The sequence below is a fragment of the Serinus canaria genome, chromosome 3, assembly GCF_022539315.1.
Source record: "Serinus canaria isolate serCan28SL12 chromosome 3, serCan2020, whole genome shotgun sequence".
NCBI lineage: Eukaryota > Metazoa > Chordata > Aves > Passeriformes > Fringillidae > Serinus > Serinus canaria.
The window spans coordinates 47,035,279-47,050,163 of record NC_066316.1 but is presented as its reverse complement, the minus strand read 5'-3'; the positions used below and the strand labels follow the sequence as shown (position 1 = coordinate 47,050,163).

The window sequence follows — 14,885 nt, the reverse complement described above, 5'->3', positions numbered from 1 at the left end:
GTAATATTTTTTTTCAGGACCCTTCAATTTTGGTTTGCAAACTTGAAGATTTGGTGGTTGGAAACTACAAATTCCAGCTCCAAGTCAAGATAATGAGGAGAAAGAGAAATGGAGATCAGACACATGGAATCTGGGAGGGGCAGCAGCACATAGTTCTATCCCATAATTACCTGTCATGTGCTGAGAGTAGGAATTGGAGTAGCCATTTCTGACATTTCATTGCAGAAATGAGGGAAAATTACCACAGCATAAACTGTATTCTTGTATCATGACACTGGTTTTCTGTATCTTCTGCTCCAGATTTAGCTTCTTTGCAAAATATGATTCCTGACAAAAATTCTGGGTAAATTCCTGAAGTCCAGTGTATGCAAGCTGGATGGACCACACTTGAGTATTGGCTTTTTACATAGACCAAGGAAGGAAGGAATTGGCACCATTAGTCTGCTTCATATTCCTTCATCCTTTCTTAGGGGACAGTATCTAATGTGCCAGACTCAGTCCCAATCCTTCCTCCAGGTCTTCTGGAAGGTAATTCAGAGTTAGGATTTTTTTTTTTTTACTTGACTTGGTTCTTTTCAGCTCTTTTGTTCTGCTTTGGGTGTTGGAGAATTTTTTTAAGTCTTAGAAAGAACTCTGACACAATCATTTTAAATAAATTTCTGTGGTGAGAAGTTGGCCCCAAGGCAGCTGAGGAGCACAGGAATTCCATTCTGCTTTCATTGTGTACCATGCTGTTCTCTCACACTCTTTCTGAGGCCATTGTTGATAATTTACCGAAGAGGATGAATGTTTCCAGCATTTGTGATGGTTTTTCCTAATGCTCACTCTTTTCTGATACAAGTAATACAAGTAATACAAGAAAAGATCATAGAATCATTTAGGTTGCTAAAGATCTTCAGATACAGCAAGTCCAATCGAGTCCACCACTAAACCTGTCCCTAAGGGCCACATCTACATATCTTTGAAATACCCCCAGTGATGGTGACTGAATCACTGCCCTGGGCAACCTGCTCCAGTACCTGATCACCTTTTCAGTGAAGAAATTTGTCTTATTTCACAAACTAAGCGTCCCCTGTCACAACTTGAGGCCGTTTACTTTAGTTCCATTATTTGTTGCTTGGCAGAAGAGGCTGACCCCCACCTAGCTACAAAAGTGCAATTATAGAAGGCATTTAGGTCTCCCCTGAGCCTCCTTTTCTCCAGGCTCAACACCCTCAGCTCCCTCAACCACTCCTCATAAGGCTTGAACTCCAGACCCTTCACCAGCTGTGTTGCCCTTCTCTGAACACACAAGATAATGGTGTTTGAAATGGAAGGTTGAGAAGTTCAGCTGCATTTTCTGTTTGCCTGTTTTTCACTATATTCTCACATCCTCTAGGTAACAGCGACCAGTCAGGATCTCAGGAGAAACTTCTCATTGAAGGCCAAGGCCTAAGCGGATGCTCTCCTCGGGATTCTGGCTGCTACGAAAGCAGTGAAAACCTGGAGAATGGTAATGGTGACAGCAATGAGCCTTATAGTTCCTGCAGTCTTTTCAGAAGATATCTTCATATACTTTTGCTCCTTTCCCTAGCTAACACTTCCTGCTTGACTTTGTCCTTTGCTCTACCTCTTTCCCTCTTGGCTTGAGCCATTGGTTTTCACTGCTACTGTTGCTAATTTATTTATTTATTTATTTGCATTAGTAGGAGACAAGTCCCCTTTCACAAAGAGTCTTTGTTTTGTGTCTCTAAAGCAACAGTCTTTCTCACTGAATTCCCCTGCCTTCTCCACTCCCAATCATATTCTCATGTCACCGTGCCTCGTGAGGCTTGCACTGGTTGCACACTGATGGCCCAAGTCTGAGACCACCAATGGAGAAGTCTCTGAGCTTTACTGAGATTAGGAGGCTTTCTTTTGAATCCATGCAAAATCTGTTAAGAAAAAAATGTTCTTTATTTTAGGCCATATTTTTCTGTTTGCCTTGGGTTGCATGTTGCGTTTTCCTCTATCATAACCCAGTTGCAGAGATTTATGACTTTTTAGTGTATGAACTCTAGAAAGTTAAATTATTGACAAGTTGGCAAGGAAATAAACTATGAAAAAAATGCTAATGATAGCATTGTCTATCAGTTCCCATTGCCTTAGCCTGCATCAGTGAAAAGTGATGGACTGAAAAATTACCAAGACAGATGATGTTAATAGAGATTGCCGTCTTTGATCTGAAGAAACAGTTTATTGTGCTCATTGAGCATGTTTTACTTCAGGGATGGTCTAAACTTGTCATTAGGGATGAAATATTAAAAGAGTTGAAATGGTTTTGAGTTGGGCATTTTCACTCCAAGCATTTGAGCCATGTCTTGGCCTCAGACTGCCTGGATTCATTGCTAAGATTCACCAGAAATCGGACACCAAGAACAGTATAAACAGATTTTGTACACCCCTTATAGGGGCCATTTTTCCAGTTTAAAATAAGAGCTAAGAATCTTACTCTTAGCATGTACATTTTCTGTTAGTCTGCCCCTAAAAAATAAACATTCATTGAAGAAAATTGCAATCTGCTTTGAAGCTGAATGCCTGAAATTGACAGTATACTAAATCCCTGAAATTGGGGAGGCTTTTTTCTTGAATAGGAATCCGCATCCACTAGACATGCTGGAATAGAATCATAGCTAAATATATGGCATATGTGACAATTTTCTTCTCTTTTTATCTCTAAGTACAATCATAGTGGTAGCTGTAACACTGAAGTTAAAGTGCTGCCTGTACATTTTCCTTATTTTAACAATATAATAAAATCTTTAGAAAGCAGTTGGCATTGCCTGTCTGGTTGGATACTTAAATTTAAACTAATATTTCTGTCTGAGTTTTTCAGAATGTGAATGCTGATTATTTTTGTATTGTTTTTTATGTATGACTTGCTGCATTTCTGCATCATTTTTGCTCACAAATGCATTTACTGCTTGTATTGAAAACCACTATGAAAAGAACATTTGATTCATTCAGAGATTTTGTCAAGGCTATTTAATCTGAAAAGTATTCCACCTCCTTTGCAAAGTTCATGATCCATAGTTGTTCATATGCATTTTTTTTTTCAAAGTACAGTATGCTCTCATTTAGGATAGTCACTTGTCTGGTCTAAATATCATAACGTGCAGATCTGCTCTTCATAAAGGGCAAGTGCATTCTGAGAAGAAACCAGTCTTCAGATTTTCTTGGGAATGGTTACACATAATATTTTTATGACTAGTACAGTGTTCAGTTTGGGGCTGATATTGGATCCTTTGGCATAAGTTCAACATTTCCGAGCTGCTCTTACATTTTAGCTAGAAAATGGTTTGCTATGTACTATAGCAGAGTATCTTTTGTAAGTACCTTTCTGGGTCCCACTGCACTAATCCTTGGATATTCTCTTAGATATCTTGCAGCAGCATTGTGGGTTTATTTCAATTCACAGAGAGCAAGGAGCATGTAGTCTGTGACCTATCTAGTGTTAGACAGAAAAACCCCAGAGCAGGACGTAACCATCCATGATTAGGCAATTAGTCCATATAGAACAGGGCAGAGAGAGCAATGACTTGTGACAATGGTGCAGTTATTTGGCTTGTTTTGCATGCAGGTGTCAACAGACTGAGGTGCATTTGGAAACCATATCAGAAATCTGGTTCTCACAGGACTGGTCAAAAGCAGATAGCTACAGAATGGTATAAGAACAGAGCATGCATATCTGATGCTTCCCAGGACAGTCTTGGGGAATGACTCATTTAAGGACTTGAGAATTTGGGTGCTGTTTCCTTGCATTCATCAATTTTCTTGAAACTTTTTATGAATGTCCCTGGTCTTCCAGGGATGTAGAACCTCCATACCCAACAGTATCTGCATATAGACCTCTGTCATACTCCCTCCCAAGTCATCTCTTTGCTAGTCTGAGAAGGCCTATTAATTATTCCCTATAGGTCATTCCCATCACTGTTCATGCCTGGCTTCTTTGAACCTTTACTTGTTATATTGTGTAGCTTTTTCAAGGGGATGTGAAGAGAAAGGATTTGCACATGCAAATGTGCAGTCTTGAATGAGCAGATAAACCAGGCCTTTATCAGGTTGAGATAAGGGTGTTCTCTGATTTGTTCAGAAACTGATGCCCAGATTCCCATAGTTCTGGGCAGGCAACCTAAGCACTTCAGCATTCCGTCCTGATTAGTCAGAAAAGGAAGCAAAAGAACTGGTGGCCACATTGCCTAATGTAATGTGCAATTCTACTAGTTTGTATTCAATAGAAAAAGCAATGAGGCCAGTATATTGTGCCATCATCTTTGTTGTGTCAACAAAGCAGTTTGAAATGCACCCAAAATACAGCCACAGAAAGCAATACCAAAATAAAGTTAATAAAATCTGAGATTTTATTATGCTGAGACACAGCATTCTGTGTCTGGTTTTGCATACTTAAATTTCTGAGGACCATCTTCCATAAGGAAAAAATACTGTGAGAAAGGCTAAAAATTTTATGCTGTAGCTATGGTACCTCCAGAAAGATTCCCCAAGATAGTCCCCTCTCTTCTGAAGCAGATGATGGTAAGGAAAGGAAAAGTTCCTTCCCTGTAATAGCAAGAAGTATCATAAGAGGTGAACAGTGCTTTGTTAAGCAAGAATTGCACTGTAACATCCAACAGAAGAGTTGAAGTATTGCCTATAGCTTGAAATTATAGTATAAGGAAATAGTTTAAGCTTTGCATTGATTCTGTGCAAAGACCACCTTTGCAGTCTTATTTTTTACCCACACATCTGTGTCACTCTGCACACATTTGAGTCAGATATGCCTCTATGGTTAACAGCCCTATGAAAGGCATTAGTCTGCATAACTATACCAGGGGCTCAAAAGATTTATTACCAAAATACCAAATTATCAAAAATCACATGATCTATTATCAAAAATTGTAACATTAAAAATGTGATTTAAAGTTTACTCTTTAACCCTTTCAGGTTGTTTTTTCTTTTTCCTTAAGGTAGGGAATGTTGCATTTGTGGACATTATTTCTATAACGCTCCACTTCGTGAAAACAACTTTAAAATAAATTTAAAAAGCTGTTTTCAGGAAATCTTACCTTCCTGTTTTAGTGTCTCAGAAGCATAATGAAATTATACCTGACAATCAGGAGAGGCGAAGGAATATATGAAAAAAGAGAAATAAATCATAGCTCCCCTCCTGATACTGCTCTTCACTTAAATCACATTAGAAGAAATTACATTCTCAGTGACTGTCCTTTGTACAAAGCAATAGCATTGAGCCCAGCACTATCTTTTAAACCATTTTGAAGCTTCAAGATTACACATTTGGTTATATATGTTACAGACAAAATAATTTCCTCCCATTCTCACCTCATTTGTATATGTATGCCTAACAGCGTTGGAATGAACTATTTTATTTTACTTCCACAAAATTTCTCTTTCCTTTTTAATTCATTTTCCTGTTCCTCATTTCTTTTTTTTTTTTTTCATTCCCAGGCTGGAATGAAAAAAAAAAAAAAGAAATGAGGAACAGGATGGGATATGTCTGGCTTTACACAGACATATCCCATTTCTAATGAAATTAAGTGCTGCTTACTAGATAATGGCTTCAGTAAGAGATTATATTGCAGAGCAGTAGGGTTTTTCACAACTTTTCTTCTAGTGCTGAGGTTCCTGAGTGGGCTTTCCTAAAATCAGTGGAACCCCTGATCCAAATATCAGATTGAAAAGAAGGCACATGGATTCTGTAGCATGAGCTGTGACAGCAAGTCCCAGACAATAAGGTGAATTACTGCACAAGTCAGGCATGTGCTAGCAAATATAAATAAAGGAAAGAGAACCCTCTTTTCCATGCTCATTAAATATTGCCATTAGTGCCTGGAGGCACTAAAAAAATGAATGTAACATTTCTTACACATCTTTCTAATGTGATCGCAAGTTATTTTCAGTAGGCGGTGGCCTAGCTCCAAGAAGGGTGCAGACAGAGAGGTTCTTTCTGCTACTTTTCTGAGTTACCTGAACTCAAGGTAGCACCAAAGGAGAAAACTTCATGTGGGATGTGTCTCTGTAAGCATTTTGGGGAAATGGTGATATTTAGCTTCAGTTGAAGTGTGAGCAGTACAGCTTCTGAGAAAGGAGTTGCTGTGTGCTCACATTTTTCCTTATGAGCTCACCCTGATTTTAACTGTCTTTGATGGGACTGTTTTCCTTATATCTCCTTGAGTGTAACCTCCATTATCTTTGCTAGTTTTCTGAATACTCTGGTTTTCAAACTTCTTAAGCAGAGTAAGAGGCAAGAGAAAGCAACGTATTTATTGTTTTAGGTTAAACAGGTGCTTTCACATGCAAGGTGAACAGTGCATATTATCTAAAAGCCAAACACTGAATTTCTAGCAGGATAAAGCTCTGAAGACAAACAGTACAAGAAGAAAGCATCTATTGCTTAAAAGTACACACTATGACTTGAGACTAACGTTAGTCACACTGGAAAATCCTTTTTGAAGCACTTATCTCATAAGATTTTTTTTCTGTAAAACTCTGCTGTTGCTGCAAGTAGCTTTCCAAAGGGGCTGATGCAAAACCAGTCTTCATGCACTTTCTTGCTCTCTATTTTTCCATTGTGAATAGTTTGCTGCTCATTTAAAAGCAGAAGTAACTCTATTGGCATATTATTAAAAAACCCATAAATAGGGTGTTTTAAAAAAATCCTATGTAAACCAGCAAACGGTTAAGATGAACATTATTATTTTTATACTAAGATTAGAGACAAAGAAAAAAATGTACATCTTTTGATGTGTTTCAAGGGGACCTGTCAAACTACTTCATACAATGAGTATAAGGTATCAGTTCTAACGGTAGGATTCAGTACTTCTACACTGAGCAAGGTTTATGTGAGCTAAACCTCAAATCTTTGCCAATGGGAGAGTAGGAAGGATGTTAAGTATTTTGGATGTATTCTGCTTAACAGATAACAGTTAGGAAAAAAGCTGAAGTACAAATCAAATCTTTATGTTTGAAATGGCATTGAGTTCTTCTACAGTTAGAATTAACAAAAAGGGAATAAATCATTTTGTTTCAGAAGTGTTTGACAGGGATCTGTTATTATGCTGCAGATTTTATTTTTAATGGTGGCTTTATTTGTTCCTAGGTAAAACGCGAAGGACCTGTCTTCCGCCCTCTAAATCAGCAATTGAGCATAGCTTTAGGGATTTCAGCAGAAACCAACTATCAAATTATCCCACTCTTCCACTGACCAAGTCAATAGAAACTCTGCAGCCTGGGGAAAAAGAAAGCCGGCTGGGTTGTGCACATCGTGCTCTGAAGAGCTCTGTCAAGCCTCCAGCTGTCACGGCTCTGAAGAAGAACCGCAGAAGTTTACCAGTTGCTGTGTGTCGAAGCTATGAAACTCTGGATGGCCCCCAGGGTGTAGATACATGGCCAAGATCTCACTCACTGGATGATCTCCAGGGAGAACCCAATACCAGCTTACAGGATGCTAACAAGAAAGTAGGTTCTTTTCCTCAGGATTCACTGGATATGGCTAAAAAGGCAACTGGCTCTGCCTTGCTGCCTCAGTCTCATGGAGGCAGCTGTAAGGTAGATGATGTCATGGCTAAGCAGGGCAAAGGAGCTGCTAATTCTCAGAAGGGAAGAGCTACGGAATTGAGCTGCTCTGTAATGGAGACTGCAGGTGGAAAGCCTGCTCCATTCCCCCTGAAAAACTGTGAAGCTCAGCCTGCCTTAGTGATGCATCATGCAACAAGGACATCTCTGGAAATACAGAGTAAAGGTTTTCATGACCTTGCACGGGCTGATTATGCTCCAGTCCTCAAGGGAGGTCTAGAAGCTGAGCAAAAAAGCACAAATGAGGCAAGAATGCAACCAAAAAATCCTTCTCAGCCACCGCCTGTCCCTGCCAAAAAATGCCGAGAACGCCTTTCTAATGGATTATATCATCCTCCCACGACCACAAGTGGAAACCACTCAAGTTTAGAAGCACCATGTTTGCCAGTAAAAAAGACCAGCTCATCCAGTCCCATTGATTGTCATGGAGTACCTGTCCATAGGACATCTTCTGAACAGGAGCCCAGTAGTCCTCCTAGCCCGCTGCCACCCTGGCTGTCGGAGCTCCCAGAGACTGCTAGTGTTCAGCAGCATGTGGTAAAGCTTGGTCCTGCATCAGCAAGGAAAGTCTCTTGCAGCAGAGGGCTGGATCTGGAAATGGTGATAGAAAACAAGCTGCAATCTGAAGACATTGATCTTACTGAAGAGCCATACTCAGACAAGGTAAGTGGTAATCACTGCAGTGGTTTTATTGCACTAGCATTCCAAGGGATAGTCTGTCATTCATTATATCTGTCATTTTTTGTGTGTAACTGGCTGAGATAAACCAACAATCATTGGGACATTAGACATTCTACAGCTCTTGTTTGTCTTTGCTATCAGACTTTATGACTAAAGTATTTCTTGTGTTGTAGGGGACTCAGAAACCACAGACTTATTCTGAACCTTTATCTTTTCAGACCACTGGTTCCTTGGTGGCACTGGACATGGGAATGTGCTGAATGTGTGAATCTTTCTCAGCTAATGTGGGGGAATAGAGCTAAAAAAGGATGTAATGATTAGATTTTCTGTTTCCAAGAAACTCTGAATTGATAGCATCAATTAGTACATCTTTTTATAGTGGGGGAAAGGAAGGAGCCTTTTAGGGATTGTTTTTTAGTTTTCCTGGAACCTTGAGGAAAGCTCCTTCTTGCTTCCATCCTTGCTCTCTTTCTGCTGCTTTGGTTGGTCTGTACAGCTACACTTCTTTAATCAGTCCTCTCTCCTTTGTGTCTGGCTGGGAACATTCAGCATGGTCGCTGTGGCATTCCTGAGGCTTTGGTACAAAGGTACTCTGAAGACTTAGAGCAAGCTGAAAAGGATGTGGCTACAAACATGGACCAAATCCGGGTAAAGCAGCTGAGGAAACAGCATCGCATGGCTGTGAGTATTTCCATAACACAGATTTTCTTCTTTCTGAGCAGGCTTTTAAAAGGACTGGCTAGTAGTAAAAGGAGATACTTGAGAAGTCCTGGTACAGAAGTACTTCTTATGTTCATCCAGCAGGTACAAGATAGGTAGAAGTATTGCAGGGGCAGGAGGTACCTCCAGTCCCAAAGGAGGACAGTCAGTAGTTAAGAGGAAAATTGATAGCCTTCTCTTGACCAAATAATAATCTTAAAAGTCTAGCAGACTGCAAGCAGTGGTAAAAGAGACTTGCTCACTAAGGATGGCATGTATTAAATGCTTCTGTATTAAAATTTGAAAGGTTTTACACTCCTTTTTCATTTCTTAAGCTATACTAGTTCCACTTCTCCTTAGCAAAAGCAGAAGGGAGAAAACATCAAAAACTTCAATGGCTTCTTCTGAGAGAACTTGGTCTGTCTGAGGAGGTAATAGGCAAAATTGGTATTCTCTTGCCTTACTGAGAAATTAAATGGATCACTCTGAAAAGTCTTATTACTGGGTATTCTTTACTGATCTCAGACTAATTCCGAATTGTACACGGAAGTCAGCCAAGCAGCTGGACACTGCCACTGTGTCTGTATTGCCAAAATTGTTGTCAGTGCTTCTGGCCAAGGGATCTGAGCCTTTCAGTCCACACCACTCTCATACTGACAAATGTGACATGAGAGAAGTTAGAATATCTGCTATGAAATTCTACCAGTTTAAAAAAGAAGGCAAACAAAAAAAAATGCTTGTTGTAAAACTAGCAGATTTAACATTAAGGGTTCTCTGTTCTTTTTTTCACTCCTCAGATTCCAAGTGGAGGACTCACAGAAATTTGCCGTAAACCTGTATCGCCAGGACTCATCACCTCTGTGTCTGACTGGCTGATTTCCATTGGTCTGCCTATGTATTCCAGCCTGCTCACAGAAGCAGGATTCAACACACTGAGCAAAGTGCCTTCTCTGTCACAAACTTGCCTTCAAAAAGCTGGCATCACAGAGGAAAGGCACATAAGCAAGCTCCTGGCAGCAGCAAGACTCTTCAAACCTCTTGATCCAGAGGCAATTTAACATGCTCCATAGTGTGACATTGCCTGGTCAAGAATCCACTGCTTCTTCCTGCACCAGTACCACTCTAATCACTTCACATAGCTAAAGGGATCAAGAAAGTGGCTCCCCAGGACAGGCAGATATCTTCTTCAAAGGATATGAAAGTATTTGGCCACTGAAGGAGAAGAGAGGCAACCACCAGGTAACATAGATGTGGTACTTCCCTCCCCCCTCACTCCCATCTAAAGTATTCCTGTTTCATAAACTGCACAGGGTTGGCCTGAGAATCAGACAGCTTCACATAATTAAGGGACCCTTGCACATTTTCCTCAAGTTTGTGATAGTGATACTAGTAACAGGTCTTTTGTACATCTAGGTTCCAGGTACCTGAAATCAGTTCTAAAGACCAGGTACAAACCAAGGTGCAAATTCCAGTAGAAGCTGTTTGGCAAATGTCTTTTGTTTATTTCAGCAGTCTAGAGGTAAACACAAAGCCCTCCCAGTCATCTTTGCTGTTGCTTGGTGTAGGTCCCAGTTGCTGCGAAGTCTTTAGCTAGGCTGAAGTTGATGGACTGAAATTAGTTTTCAGTGTGGTCCATCTGTGTCACTTCACTGCAATTAACCCACAGAGAGTCAGAAAGCTTCTTTTTATTTGTACAGAGCTGAGGTCATTTTTATAACTGCTTTCTAGCAATCAGCTTTTTATTTGCCTTAAAATAAGCTTTTAAGCAGTTACCTAGTGTTCACTTTACCTGTTTTCACATTTCCCAAGCCTTGGTTCAACCTGTCACACTTAAGTTGCATTTAGGGTGATTTCCAGCTAAAGTAGCTTCTATAAAATGCCTCATCATAACATCTCCTGTGTTGTAGAGGTGCTTTTACAAATGCAGGGATATGCTAGGTTTTGGTTGTCAGGTTAACTCCTCTTTCACTACAGTTTGCATTTACTGTTGTTACTAAACTGTTCCAAGATATACTGCCTTGTATATATGTAACTGCTTTTCATTTTAATCATAATCTGTGTACTGTGTTATATTGTCAATCATTATGCTACAGCTTTGACTTGGTATCCTGACCATATTGATTCCAAACAGTGGGTTTCTGCAAATGAAAGTTCATTTGCATTTAAAAAGCAAAATTGTGTCCCATAGAAATCATTAGACCCAGTAATTCCATTGAATGGACAAGAAAATTCCTAGATAGTCTCATGAATAACACTGTGATTTTTAGAACACACCACTGCATTACTATTACCTCTCACTGAAAAAGAGCATTGTTCTGGCAAATGTGATGAACCATTTTTCATGATGCAATGATATTTTTCTGCCTAGCTTCATGTGAAACATTCCAGTCGCATATGTGACTAAATGACAGATTTTATTTTTCTATATTGGGTACATGTTTTCTATACCAAATGAATAGCACATAACCAGCTTTTTCTTTGGGGTCTATATATGGCGTGTCCTTCACCTTCTTGTTGTAGTGCAGATGCTCCATGGAAGACAGAGCAAGCTTAGTCTGGCAGGTAAAGGGAGATAGAATAGAAACCTGGGCACAGACCAGGATGTGTGGCTGTTTCCAGTATCGGTTTTGACATCAATTTACTGTATAAAACCAGACAAAGCACTTCACTGGTGCCGCAATTATCCCAGTCTCATACGGAGCTAATGACTTCTGATAAAATGCTGTCAGATTGCTGAATGAAAGATTGTGGTTACTCCATGATTCCTTACTATATCTGGCCCTTTCACGGTTCATGTTTTAAGTGGATGAATATGCATTTTATTACAGATGATAACTAATTTGCCTTCTGGTAGAATTGATAGCTATTGGGTTTACTTCCCACATTTTGTACTTCACCAGTGTCTACTCACACTGTCATATGAAGGCAACTAAGTCACTGATGCAACTTGAAATTGTTCTCAAGCAAAGCTCTTTAATATTCTCCTTGGTGTCTGATAAGCAGCATGTTCTGATATGACAGAATCAGGAGAGATAGAGCAGACATGTTTTGTACAGCTGGTGAAAATCTGTGCAACCTCACCTCAAGTCCCATGTGCAGTTTTGGGCACCAGAATATAAAAATTACATTAAGCTATTGGGGAGCATCCAAAGGAGGGCCATGAGGATGGGGAAGGGTCTGGAGGGGGAAGCTTTGTGAGGAGCAGCTGAGTCTGTTCAGCCTGGAGGAAACTGAGGGGAGACCTCATTGCACATCCTCATGAGAGGAAGCAGAGGGGCAGGTACTGATCACTCTGGTAACCAAGGGAAAAGTGTGAAGCTGAGTCAGGGGAATTTTAGGCTGGCTATCAGGAAAAGGTTCTTCATCCAGAGGATGGCTGGCCACTGGAACAGGCTCCCCAGGGAAATGGTCACTGCTCCAAGCCTGTCTGAGTTCAAAAGATGTTTGGACAACGCTCTCAGGTACATAGTGCGACTCTTGGGAATGGTGCTGTGCAGGACCAGGAGTTGGACTCGATGGGTTCCCTTTTGTAGCTCAGTATAATCTAAGATTCTAAAAAATAAAAGAAAAATTTCTTTTAAGTTTTTTTAATAATTATTATTTTTCTCTTGTTCCTCTCTGAGGCTTACATGGTGACTATCAGTAAGCAGGAGATTGAAAGAGTACTGAGACTTCCTGGGATTGCTAGCAAGGACCAGAACAGAGTAGAAGTAAGTGGACAGCAGTTATATTGCAGCGAGGGAAAAGTCCAAGCTGACTATAGCAATAAAAAAGGAAATAAATTTCCTTGTGTTGCAGGGAAGACAAGTCATATAATAAAGCTCTCCCATATTAATCACTTCCCCCTCTCTTAATAACAGAAGGAGAATTATGGGAATAAGCTGAACCTGTTTGCCAAACTCTCTTTGTAAGTCCATTCTTTTTAAATGATTATGTGACGCAGGGAAACCAAATCACACCCATCAGGACTGGAGTGAGCAGTTTGAGATTTATGAGTTTTAATATATGTTTTGTTTGCTTTTATAAACTGTGCTTTGTAGTCTTACTTGAATTACAATTTTAGTTTCTATTCTAATAAAAAATAGCCTTAAGCTTCTCAGTGTTTGAGTTTCCCTGCTGTGGTTTCAGTGGCAGTCCCCAAGCAGGTGAGGTGGCACATTGCAAGAGCCATAACCTCTTGCATCTTCTTGCAACCTTCAGTGCTCTAAGCAAAAGTTCACTCATTAACTCTTGGAAAGCACAGAAGAAACCTGCTGCTGGAATCTTCATCTGCTCTGCTCAGGCTCACCATGTTAAGTATCTATCCACTGTATCTTAGTAACTCAAACAGCTATTTAACAATAGAATCAGCAAGCCCAAAATATTACCAAATGCCATCATAATCATATGCTTTGATCAATAACCTGCTGTTGCTACCCAAGTGGCAATTCCCTGTGCTCTTCTATGAGCCTGGTTGTGGATGCAGACTGGGAGCATGATCAGAAGCATTAAACATTGCATTATTCAAACAGGCTATCATGTCTAAGAGCAGCAATAGTGGTCGCTTCACCAAGTCACAGCTGTGCAGTTGTACTGTATTATTTTTAGAATAAATAATACTTTCAGTCCAAGATACTTTTAGCATTAATTGACACCCTTTGGGGAATCAAAACTGTCAAGCAAGTTACGTAACAACTAACAAAGTTGCACTTTCTGTATATGAAATCAATATTTAAATAACTTATTTTTCTCCATTTGCTGTTCTTAAACGATGTAAGTAGCTGTAATATACCAGTACTCAATATGTCCTGCAGTTTGCTTCAACCCAAGAAAGCTGTGTATTGTAAAGAAAAAAAAACAAAACAAAATATGAATGTGTAAAGATTATTGTGCTGTTTCATTTAGCAAAAAAAAAGGTTGACAAAAGGGTTTTCCTGTGTATCAAAACTTGTCTATAATTATATGTCATACTGTTCATAGATAAAAAGTAAATAAATTTCCATGGTCTCTCTCTCTTTTTGTTGTTGTTGTTGTTGTTGTTTTTAATTGTCATAGCAGATCCTCTATGTAGTGTTTACATAGTGATGTCCAGTGATGTAATTTTTTTGTGTATTTCTTTGGCCCTCACCCTGTAGCTTACCAAGCCTCTAGTTCCTCTCCTTGTAAACACTCTCAACACATTTACTGCAGGAGGAAAAGGTTTAAAAAAATTTAAAATGTTAAAAGCCTTGATAATTCAAGACTAGAAGCAGCTGTTAAATTATATGATGTGAAATCAGCACAGTCCAAACTTTGTCCTGTCATATCCTGTGAGTGTCCAGCTGCTGGGCTCAGTGAGATACGTGTGAGAGGCCTCCCAGGTCTCCCCTTGGGAGCTTTACCACTTTGCAGTGGAATAATTAATAATTGGTGAACCCAGAGGAAGCGCCCATGAGTACAATGTTGTGGAGTTGTAGTTATAACTCGTGCCTGCAAGAAGGGATTTCAAACCTGGTTTGCAAAAGCAGCTCTGCTTTGTTTGGCTGGTGAGGTGCTGTAACTCCTGAGCAATCAGGTAATGTCTCCAGTCTGGAATATGATGCCAATGACCAGAGCTCGGGGCCTTGGGACATGACTCTTGGCATTTCCTTCCAGCTCACTTGAGTAACTTCTTGCTGACTATTTAGCATTTGTTGGTCTGGTTAAATTTGCTGTGTAATTAATGGGTGTGCTTAGCTGCCTAACAGCGTGCTGCCAGCTCCTCTTGGCAACAGCTCAAGGTTAATCCTTTGTGGGTTTAGCCCCAAGGAACGAGGGGGGCTGCGTCTGCACGAGCAGTCGTTAACCGGAAGCTGAACTCAGGAAACGACACAACGCGGAAAACAAAAGAATCTTTGGGCTGGATCCAGACAGCTGAGCACTCGTCCACCCCGGGCGGC

General features: G+C 40.0%; 1 protein-coding gene across 10 annotated transcripts in view; it reads left to right on the top strand.

Annotated features, from left to right (window-relative positions):
* The window catches only part of LOC103818534 (SAM and SH3 domain-containing protein 1), a 530,071-nt gene extending 516,089 nt beyond the window's left edge, over positions 1-13,982 (top strand). For all 10 annotated transcript variants that reach the window (XM_050973008.1, XM_050973007.1, XM_009092874.4 and 7 more), the window contains 4 exons: positions 1,379-1,492; positions 7,133-8,271; positions 8,839-8,970; positions 9,786-13,982. In XM_050973008.1, coding sequence (XP_050828965.1) covers positions 1,379-1,492; positions 7,133-8,271; positions 8,839-8,970; positions 9,786-10,046 — 1,646 coding nt within the window. In that variant the 3' untranslated portion in view covers positions 10,047-13,982. The remainder of the gene's footprint in view (positions 1-1,378; positions 1,493-7,132; positions 8,272-8,838; positions 8,971-9,785) is intronic.
* Positions 13,983-14,885: the final 903 nt, after the last annotated feature.